The following is an 11065-nucleotide window of genomic DNA, read 5'->3' as shown; positions in this document are numbered from 1 at the left end:
GAGTTAGGTTAGATTGTTAAGGTTAGGATTAGGCAAGGTTTAGCAAAAAGGGGTAAGGATTTGCTTTAAGTAACTTTCTATCTTATGTAACCATACCAAACATAACATTTCATGCTAATTTGAGTGTCCAGGATTTACATTTACTATGTTAAGTCTAGTCTATGAGACTAGGCTGACATTTAAAGCTGAATTGGAAGAGGTAGCTTTATTGACATAAAAACTATGATTATCATCATCTGCTACCACTAGTCTTGATAGTAGCAAGGAGGTAGTGAGAAGGTTACTGTGTCAATTTTAAAGGGGTGTTGTATGCTGTACAGACAGGTGTATTGTCATTGTGTAGCTCAGTATGTTTTTGTAAAGGGGTTGTATATCCTGTTGTCACAGTGGGCCTCAGAGCACAGTAGTACACAGCAGAGTCAGACAGCTGCAACTTCTGGATCGTCAAGGGGACTGATTTGGAGTTGGCATCTAGATCAGCGTGAAATCTCTCCTTGAAGTCAGCAGCATTGTCCCCAGTTCCAAATTTTGGCCGCATAAGTATATACTTGGGGAAGTCGTTTGTTCCCTGTTTGTACCAGAATAGATATGGACTTGGATCGTCTGTTTCGTAATGACAGGCAAGTGTTATTTGTCCTCCTTCAGTAGCCGTCTCAACTCCTTTTGTCTGTAACACTCTGTCTCCTCTGCATTCTGGAGAGAAATTATATACGTTGAAAAAGAAAGGGTGTTTGATGATTCATGCCCATTAAATCATTGGGAGCATATAGAGTGAGCAACTTTCTCATTTTGTCATGACAACATAAAGGGATAATTAATGATGCAGTAAGCAAATCCCAAAAATGTATCATACCCCAACAAAATGCAGAAAGAACCAGAAATTTCTTCAGCCAAGATTCCATGTCTACTGTGAGATGGGTAGGTAAGGAGAGAGAAAACACACAAGTATGTGTCACCACTTCTTTAACTCTGCCTTAGGAAGCATTGAGGAGGAGCTTTCACTAGGCTCTCTAAGAGTCTTACATCACACTATCAAATCATTTTTGTAATGAGGCTGTATATCCTGTTGACACAGTGGGCCTCAGAGCACAGTAGTACACAGCAGAGTCAGACGGCTGCAACCTCTGGATCTTCAAGGGGACTGACTTGGAGTCTGCATCGAGATGGGCATCAAATCTATCCTTGAACTCAGTTGCATTTTTACTTCCAAAAGGAAAACGTCCCAGCATGAACTCTGGGAAGCCGTTTACTTCATGCTTGTACCAGAACAGGTAGAGACCCTTCATATTAACTGCATCAAATTGACAGCCCAGTGTGACCTGTTCTCCCTCAGTAGCGATCACATCTCCTGATGGCTGAATGACTGAGTCTTCTCCTCTGCATTCTGGAAAATAATGTATTACACATTTGTATTAGGGAGAAAATAATCAAGCAACATATTTGAGTGAATAAAAATGTATGAATTTAATACTGATAGTACTTTACTGAAAACTATGTTTGAAAAAAAGAAAGGGATTCAAGCAAAGGCAGTAAACAAATTAGTAAAATAATATTATAATACCATAACAACATGCAGCAAGAATCAGTAAATTGCTCAGCCAGGGTCCCATGTCTGCTACTGTGAGATCAATGGGAGAAGAGTAAAACCACTCTGATGTAGCTAGGCCATGATGACACCATGACATCTTCCTCTCCTCCTCTCCTCCTCTTTTTGGTTATCGTCAAACATTGAGAATCCTGTGACAAGCACTCTACAGAGCAAAATGTGATATTCAGCCTGGAAACAAACCTCCCCTGGAACTCATCACTATTGCTCCCTTCTTTCTAACGATCTCTTCTCAGGACATACTGAGGAGAGTTCCTAGTTAACTACTGGTAGTGTAGTTACAGCTGAGTTTTACCAGTCCTCCTTCAAGGGCAGTAACATGTCCACTCTGCTGGTCAACAGCCTCACCTTTGCAATCTAAAATAAAAATATTTTGGGGTTTTATAATCCATAATATGCTTAGGTTTGTTGGGATTGGCTAAACATTGTGATATTAAATAAATAATAGAGACAAAGCCTTGAATAGAAAGAGTTTGTAAAAAGCCAGAAGGCTTTGGAATGTGTTTGATGGAGGAGAGGAGAGCGACGTGTTGATACAGGGAAGACAGATGGACATCTGTGTATTAGATGAAGGAGGGGTTGAGGTCAGGAGGTGAGGTCAGTTCCCCTTAAGGGAGTAATCAGGGTTGCTATCTGGTTACCTTCTTTCCTGTAGAACCATAAAATGTAATGATTGGAGAGAGAGGAGGAGTGTCTTAAGTAGGATGCATATAAACTGTAACGTCTGCATATAAACTGTGACGTCTGAAATGTTTAGCTGTCTGATTTTTCAGCTGTACAGAACCTTTGGGAAGGATTAAACTTGGTTAAAGCTTCTATAGTGTCCTTGAGTTATTAAATCTGAAAAATAAGAACCTAACAGGTTCATAGAATGTAGAAAGGAGAAGCACTATAACATACCAAAATAACATGCAGCCAGGATAAGTAAAGTACTCCTAATCCAATGTGCCATTATGATTCATGTATAGAGGAAGAACAAACTGTTACAGACTTTATGTTCCATCCACTGTAGGGGCTTTGCAGTAGGGGAGAAGCTTATTGTATATTCAATTATTTAGTTAAACTGCAAGAGGGATTCCTAGTTAAATTTGATATATTTGGAACCATTAAATATCTTCTTTACATAATGTTATTTTTTTTACATTATTTGGCAGTTGCTATGTGGTTTGAAGAAATATATTTTGTGTTCAGGCCAAATTGAGATCATCTGACAAATATAATACAATTATATATCCATTGAGGATTTGCAACAAAATCAGAAAGAAAGGCACAGTCCACAGTAGCCTATAGATCAGTTCAATATAGACCTGGGCTATGCTGCCCAATGCCACAAATAGTTATTCTTACTATGCATTAATACCCTCGACAGTTTAAGCCCTGTCTTATCTGAGGGAGGGGGGTTGTACTAAGCGACATGGAATTGTTTTTAGGAAGTCATAGAAAGCAATATTTAGCTATTTGATTTTGAATTTTAAGACCCCTTGAAGTATTAAAAAAATACAAGACAAAAACATTTTGATGAAATGTTTTCTTTGGTCTTGCTGCAATTAGCCCATACAAATTCATTGAATAACAGATTCACTACATGGAACATAATATACAGTAGTCCGTCAAATAAATCAAAAGGACGTTCTTTCTGAAGTGTCTGTCCAATATCTGAGAGAATTAAGAAAGATCAGGAATCATTTCATGTTGTTTTTTACATGTGTTTTTTGGCACTAAACAGTCTCCATATATACTTCTATTTATTTTTTCAACTGGTACCGTGGGACCATCAGACGAGGCTTGAGGCCTGTGGGCATCCTAGACCAAAACAACCGACATATACGTTTTTGTGAGTCTCACATTTATTTGTGAGTTCTCACCTTTCTACACAGTGGTTATATTAGTGTGTAGCCCAAACTGTTCAGATGCTACAGACAGAAGTTGGCAGATAGGCTGTCCCAAGACGTTTGTGTGGGTCAAAGATTAAAATGGACAACACCATTGTGTTCTCCAGAGTCTCATCTTTCCATAGAGGGGCAATACTAGTTTGTAGTCCGTTCGGACGCTAAAGATGGTTTTGTGAGAAGACCGATTATTGGGATGTCTCATGGTCTGACAAACATCGCTCTAGCTCTGTCACTTTTTACTGCAGACACATCCAATGCACCACAGCTGCATCCAATGCAAAAAAAACAGATATCACTAGTTTAAACTGACAGATTTTTAAGGATTTTTTTTTTATTATGCTCATTAGATTTCCATTGGGGCACTGACATCAGATATATATATATATTTTAAACAGTAGTCAAGTCAACTGATGACTGGTTTTATGATTGAAACCAATGACTGACCCTGGATGCAACCATGATCCTAATCCCTGTCTCCGAGGTGCATATTAACGTAAATGTTGGGCAATGACATCACCATGCACTGGTGTAAAGCGTTAAGTAAAAATTCTTTAACGTTAAACATCAGTAATATTTTCACACAACCTATCCTATGTCTAGATAAAAAATGATGACAAACTCACGTTTCTCAGATTTATGCGCAGGCGCAAAAAAATGAAGTGATGACATGTCAACTTCCTTGGATTCTAATTTGCTCTCTGTTTATCATAGACGCTTCAAACAACTTTATAAAGATCGTTGACATCTAGTGGAAGCCGTAGGTGTTGCGAAATGAATCCTTTCTCACTATGGTATCTATAAAACAATGACACTAAATAGTACAGTCACAAAATTCACATTTTTTTTTAAATCTATTTTTCACAGGTTTTTGCCTGCAATAAGAGTTTTGTTATACTTACAGACACCATTCAAACTGTTTTAGAAAATTCAGAGTGTTTTCTATCCGAATGTGTTAATAATATGCATATCCTAGCTTCTGAGTTGGTGTAGGAGGCAGTTAAAAATGGGCACAATTTTTTTTCAAAATGTCTCAATACTGCCCCCGAGACCCAACAGGTTATTAACCTGTTAGGGCTAGGGGGCAGTATTTGCACGGCTGGATAAAAAAATGTACCCGATTTAATCTGGTTACTAATCCTACCCAGTAACTAGAATATGCATATACTTATTATATATGGATAGAAAACACTCTAAAGTTTCTAAAACTGTTTGAATGGTGTCTGTGAGTATAACAGAACTCATTTGGCAGGCAAAACCCTGAGACATTTTCTGACAGGAAGTGGATACCTGATGTGTTGTATTACCTTTAAACCTATGCCATTGAAAAACACAGGGGCTGAGGAATATTTTGGCACTTCCTATTGCTTCCACTAGATGTCACCAGCCTTTACAAAGTGTTTTGAGTCTTCTGGAGGGAGATCTGACCGAACAAGAGCCATGGAACGATGATGGCCCATTAGACACCTGGCGCGCGAGTTCATGTTGGGTACCCTCGTTCCAATACGTTATAAAAGAGAATGCATTCGTCCACCTTGAATATTATTCATGTTCTGGTTAAAAAAGGCCCTAATGATTTATGCTATACAACGTTTCACATGTTTGAACGAACGTAAATATATTTTTTCCCCTCGTTCATGACGAGAAGTCCGACTGGCTTAGATCATGTGCTAACAAGACGGAGATTTTTGGACATAAATGATGAGCTTTTTTGAACAAAACTACATTCGTTATGGACCTGTGATACCTGGAAGTGACATCTGATGAAGAGAATCAAAGGTAATGGATTATTTACATAGTATTTTCGATTTTAGATCTCCCCAACATGACGTCTAGTCTGTATCGCAACGCGTATTTTTCTGGGCGCAGTGCTCAGATTATTGCAAAGTGTGATTTCCCAGTAAGGTTATTTTTAAATCTGGCAAGTTGATTGCGTTCAAGAGATGTAAATCTATAATTCTTTAAATGACAATATAATATTTTACCAATGTTTTCTAATTTTAATTATTTAATTTGTGGTGCTGACTTGACTGCCGGTTATTGGAGGGAAACGATTTCCTCAACATCAATGCCATAGTAAAACGCTGTTTTTGGATATAAATATGAACTTGATAGAACTAAAAATGCATGCATTGTCTAACATAATGTCCTAGGAGTGTCATCTGATGGAGATTGTAAAAGGTTAGTGCATCATTTTAGCTGGTTTTATGGTTTTGGTGACCCTGTCTTTGAATTGACAAAACATTACACACAACTCTTGTAAATGTACTGTCCTAACATACTCAAAATGTATGCTTTCGCCGTAAAACCTTTTTGAAATCGTAAAACGTGGTTAGATTAAGGAGATGTTTATCTTTCAAAGGGTGTAAAATAGTTGTATGTTTGAAAAATTGGAATTTTGACATTTATTTGGATTCAAATTTGCCGCTCTTGAAATGCACCTGCTGTTGATGGAGTGCACCACGGGTCTAGCCCATAGAGGTTAAAACTCATTTTTCAACCACTCCACAAATATCTTGTTAACCTGTTGGGGCCAGGGGGCAGTATTTGCACGGCCGGATAAAAAACGTACCCGATTTAAACTGGTTACTACTCTTGCCCAGAAACTAGAATATGCATATAATTAGTAGATTTGGATAGAAAACACTCTAAAGTTTCTAAAACTGTTTGAAAGGTGTCTGTGAGTATAACAGAACTCATATGGCAGGCCAAAACCTGAGAAGATCCCATACAGGAAGTGCCCTGTCTGACATTTTGTTCTCCTTCTGTTGCATCTCTATCGAAAATACAGCATCTCTGCTGTAACGTGACATTTTCTAAGGCTTCCATTGGCTCTCAGAAGGCGCCAGAAAGTGGAATGACGTGTCTCCTGTCTCTGGGCGAAGAACAGTAGGAGATTTTGTGAGTGGTCAGGCTGGGAACAGTGACACTGGAGATGCGCGTTCATGAGAATTCTCCATTTTTTTCGTCGCCCGGTTGGAATATTATCGCTATTTTACGAGAAAAATAGCATAAAAATTGATTTTAAACAGCGTTTGACATGCTTCGAAGTACGGAATATTTTGAATTTTTTTGTCACGAATTGTGCCATGCGCGCGACCCTGATTTACATTTTCACTGAAACCCAAAAGTAGTCATTACATGCGCGCGTCACCCTTCGGATAGTGACTTGAACGCAAGAACAAAACGGAGCTATTTGGATATAACTATGGATTATTTGGAACCAAAAGAACATTTGTTGTAGAAGTCCTGGGCGTGCATTCTGACGAAGAACAGCAAAGGTAATCCAATTTTTCTTATAGTAAATCTAAGTTTGGTGAGGCCCAAACTTGGTGGTTGTCAAATTAGCTAGCCGTGATGGCCTGGCTATGTACTCAGAATATTGCAAAATGTGCTTTCGCCGAAAAGCTATTTTAAAATCAGACACCGCGATTGCATAAAGGATTTCTTTATCTATAATTCTTAAAATAATTATGTATTTTGTGAACTTTAGTAAATTAGTAAATTCACCGGAAGTTTGCGGTGGGTATGCTAGTTCTGAACATCACATGCTAATGTAAAAAGCTGGTTTTTGATATAACTATGAACTTGATTGAACAAAACATGCATGTATTGTATAACATAATGTCCTAGGAGTGTCATCTGATGAAGATCATCAAAGGTTAGTGCTGCATTTAGCTGTGGTTTTGGTTTTTGTGACATATGCTTGCTTTGAAAATGGCTGTGTGATTATTTTTGGCAGGGTACTCTCCTGACATAATCTAATGTTTTTTGTTTTCACTGTAAAGCCTTTTTGAAATCGGACAATGTGGTTAGATTAGCGAGAGTCTTGTCTTTAAAATGGTGTAAAATAGTCATATGTTTGAGAAATTGAAGTTATAGCATTTTTTAGGTATTTTGTATTTCGCGCCACGCGATTCCACTGGCTGTTGACTAGGTGGGACGCTTGCCCAGGGAAGTTAAGAAACTATAGTTTTGGCAAGTCGGTTAGGACATCTACTTTGTACATGACACAAGGAATTTGTCCAACAATTGTTTACAGACAGATTATTTCACTTATAATTCACTGTATCACAATTCCAGTGGGTAAGAAGTTTATATACACGAAGTTGACTGTGCCTTGAAACAGCTTGGAAAATTCCAGAAAATGATGTCATGGCTTTTGAAGCTTCTGATAGGCTAATTGATTTCATTAGAGTCAATTGGAGGTGTACCTGTGGATGTATTTCAAGGCCTACCTTCAAACTCAGCGACTCTTTGCTTGACATCATGAGAAACTCAAAAGAAATCAGCCAACACCTCAGACAAAAAATTGCAGACCTCCACAAGTCTGGTTCATCCTTGGGAGCAATTTCCAAATGCCTGAAGGTACCATGTTCATCTGTACAAACAATAGTACGCAAGTATAAACACCATGGGACCACGCAGCCGTCATTCCGCTCAGGAAGGAGACGCGTTCTGTCTCCCAGAGATGAACATACTTTGGTTCGAAAAGTGCAAATCAATCCCAGCAAAGGACCTTGTGAAGATGCTGGAGGAAACAGGTACAAAAGTATATATATCCACAGTAAAACGAGTCCTATATCGACAAACCTGGAAGGCCGCTCAGCAAGGAAGAAGCCACTGCTCCAAAACCACCATAAAAAAGACAGACTACGGTTTGCAACTGCACATGAGGACAAAGATCGTACTTTTTGAAGAAATGTCCTCTGATCTGATGAAACAAAAATAGAACAGTTTGCCCATAATAACCATTGTTATGTTTGGAGGAAAAAGGGGGAGATTTGCAAGCCGAAGAACACCATCCCAACCGCGAAGCACGGGGGTGGCAGCATCATGTTGTGGGGGTGCTTTTCTCCAGGAGGGACTGGTGCACTTCACAAAATTGATGGCATCATGAGGCAGGAAAATGATTTGGATATATTGAAGCAACATCTCAAGACATCAGTCAGGAAGTTAGAGCTGTGTCGCAAATGGGTCTTCCAAATGGACAATGACCCCAAGCATACTTCCAAAGTTGTGGCAAAATGTCTTAAGGACAACCAAGTCAAGGTATTGGAGTGGCCATCCCAAAGCCCTGACCTCAATCTTATAGAAAATTTGTGGGCAGAACTGAAAAAGTGTGTGCGAGCAAGGAGGCCTACAAACCTGACTCAGTTACACCAGCTTTGTCAGGAGGAATGGGCCAAAATTCACTCAACTTATTGTGTGAAGGTTGTGGAAGGCTACCTGAAATGTTTGACCCAAGTTTAACAATTTAAAGGCAATGCTACCAAATACTAATTATGCTGACATTTCACATTCTTTTAAAATAAAGTGGTGATCCTAACTGACCTAAGACAGGGAGTTTTTACTAGGATTATATATGTCAGGAATTGTGAAAAACTGAGTTTAAATGAATTTGGTTAAGGTGTTTGTTAACTTCCGACTTCAACTGTATATATAAAAACAAATACTTTTAGACTTTTACTCAAGTAGTAATTTCCTGGGGAACTTTCACTTGAGTCATGTTCTATTAAGGTATATTTACTTTTACTCAAGAATGACAATGTAGTACTTTTTCCACCACTGTCACCATGTAGACTATGATGCAGGGGTTGTCTCTCGATTTGGTCCAGAAAATAAACCTCTCACACCTGCCTGGAGTTAATCAAGTAGAAAACTGCCTGCCTCATAATCCCTCTTCTCCTAATGTGTTTCATTATTGGTACCAACTGAAGCTAGGGTTCAGGTTAATTCTAGGGTTATGTTCAATTCAGTAGGTAGACAAGAATCCCGGTTTCATCTGGACTGGGCAGATGTTAGACATCGTGTATGGCGTCATGTAGGCGAGCGGTTTGCTGATGCCAACATCGTGAACAGAGTGCCCCATGGTGGCAGTGGGGTTATGGTATGGGCAGGCATGAACACAATTGCATTTTATTGATGCCAATTTGAATGCACAGAGAAACCATGACGAGATCCTGAGATCCTCAACCGCATGTTTCAACATGATAATGCACAGCCCCATGTCGCAAGGATCTTATGCAATTCCTGGAACTGAAAATATCACAGCTCTTCCATGGCCTGCATACTCACCAGACATGTCACCTATTGATCATGTTTGGGATGCTCTGGATCGATATGTGTGTTCCAGTTCCCTTCCATATCCAGCATCTTGGCACAGCCACTAAAGAGAAGTGGGACAACATTCCAAATGCCACAATCAACAACCTGATCAACTCTATTTGAAGGAGATGTGTTGCACTGCATAAGGCAAATGGTGTTCACACCAGATACTGACTGGTTTTCTGATCCTACATTCTTTTTAAAGTATCTGTGACCAACAGATGCATATCTATATTCCCAGTCATGTGAAATCCATTGATTAGGGCCTGATGAATTTATTTCAACTGACTGATTTCCTTTTATGAACTGGAAAAAGCTTGTGTTTTATATTTTTGTTCAGTGTGTAAAATAACTGCAAATTGTGAATACAAGAAGCACAAAAATAAAATGCAATTGTGACAAGAAAGGGTTAAAACATAATGAATGTATATTCTGTTTAGTGGGGGAAATTATTCTACAACACAGACACCTGTAGTGTTGACATGTTGCATGCATCATTTAAAAGAATAGGAGCAAATTGATGATTCTTTACTGACACCTATTGACTCTCATCAGTAACTTACCATTGAAAACACAAGCAATGTCAAGGTTTCACCTTGTTGGGCAGAATGTTGAACACTAGATGGAACTATTGTATCATTATTAGAATTAGATTTGCTTTTGAGTGTTCAGAGATTGAAGACTAGTTCTTCTGAGTGGCATGGAAGTGACTAGAGTATTCAGAGGTGTAAGGATAATTAGGAGTATGAAACTAAGGTATTTGATGCAGTGCTACTCCATTCATGTAATAATAATAATGAAGAAACAAGTTAGAAATTAATAACTGATCTTGACATGAAGTTAGGTTTAGAATTATGGGTAGAATAGAGGTGTTTAGAGTTTAGGACATCTTCATTCTTCTGCCTGTTGATAACTTTCTCCCCGTAATCAGATGTTCTAGGTTTTTGTACAGTGTCTCTGGTTTTCCTGTCACTTTAGTTCTCAGAGCATAGTAGTACAGAGCAGAGTATGTTACTTCAGCAGAGGAGATCTAGTTTATGGACCTAAGCCTGAGCCACCTCCGTAGTAGGAGGATTGGGGAGGGGGGGGGGGTTGTAGCACAAGAACCGTTGGTGACGGTGGACACCCTCCCTTCCCTCCCTTTAGTTTGGGATTATTTTTGTTTTGGGGTTTATTTTTGTGTTTTTTCTTTGAGGTGCATCCAGGGTCTGCACCTTTGGGGGGGGGGGGGGTGTACTGTCACGTCCTGACTAGTAAAAGGGGTTGTTTGTTATTGTAGTTTGGTCAGGGCGTGGCAGGTGGTGTTTGTTTAGTGTGTTTCGGGGTTTTTGGGGAAATGTTCTATGTTAGACTAAATAGACACAGAAATATACTATGTTCAGGGTTTTTTGGTTTGGCCTTCAATTAGAAGCAGCTGTTCTTCGTTGCTTTTAATTGGAGGCCATATTTAAGTAAGGGGTTT

The 11065-nt window shown here is 39.0% G+C and overlaps 1 gene segment (V, D, J or C); it reads right to left on the bottom strand.

Moving 5' to 3' along the window:
- Nucleotides 1-557: 557 nt before the first annotated feature.
- Nucleotides 558-1645, bottom strand: LOC106597095 (T cell receptor alpha variable 12-3-like). The segment is given in 2 exon segments: nt 558-1384; nt 1562-1645. Coding segments are annotated over 2 exon segments (396 nt in total).
- Between the last annotated feature and the right edge of the window lie 9420 nt (nt 1646-11065).

The sequence above is a fragment of the Salmo salar genome, chromosome ssa14 (genome assembly GCF_905237065.1).
Source record: "Salmo salar chromosome ssa14, Ssal_v3.1, whole genome shotgun sequence".
Classification (NCBI taxonomy): Eukaryota; Metazoa; Chordata; class Actinopteri; order Salmoniformes; family Salmonidae; genus Salmo; species Salmo salar.
The sequence above is the reverse complement of the archived record's forward strand: the minus strand, read 5'-3'. Positions and strand labels throughout refer to the sequence as shown.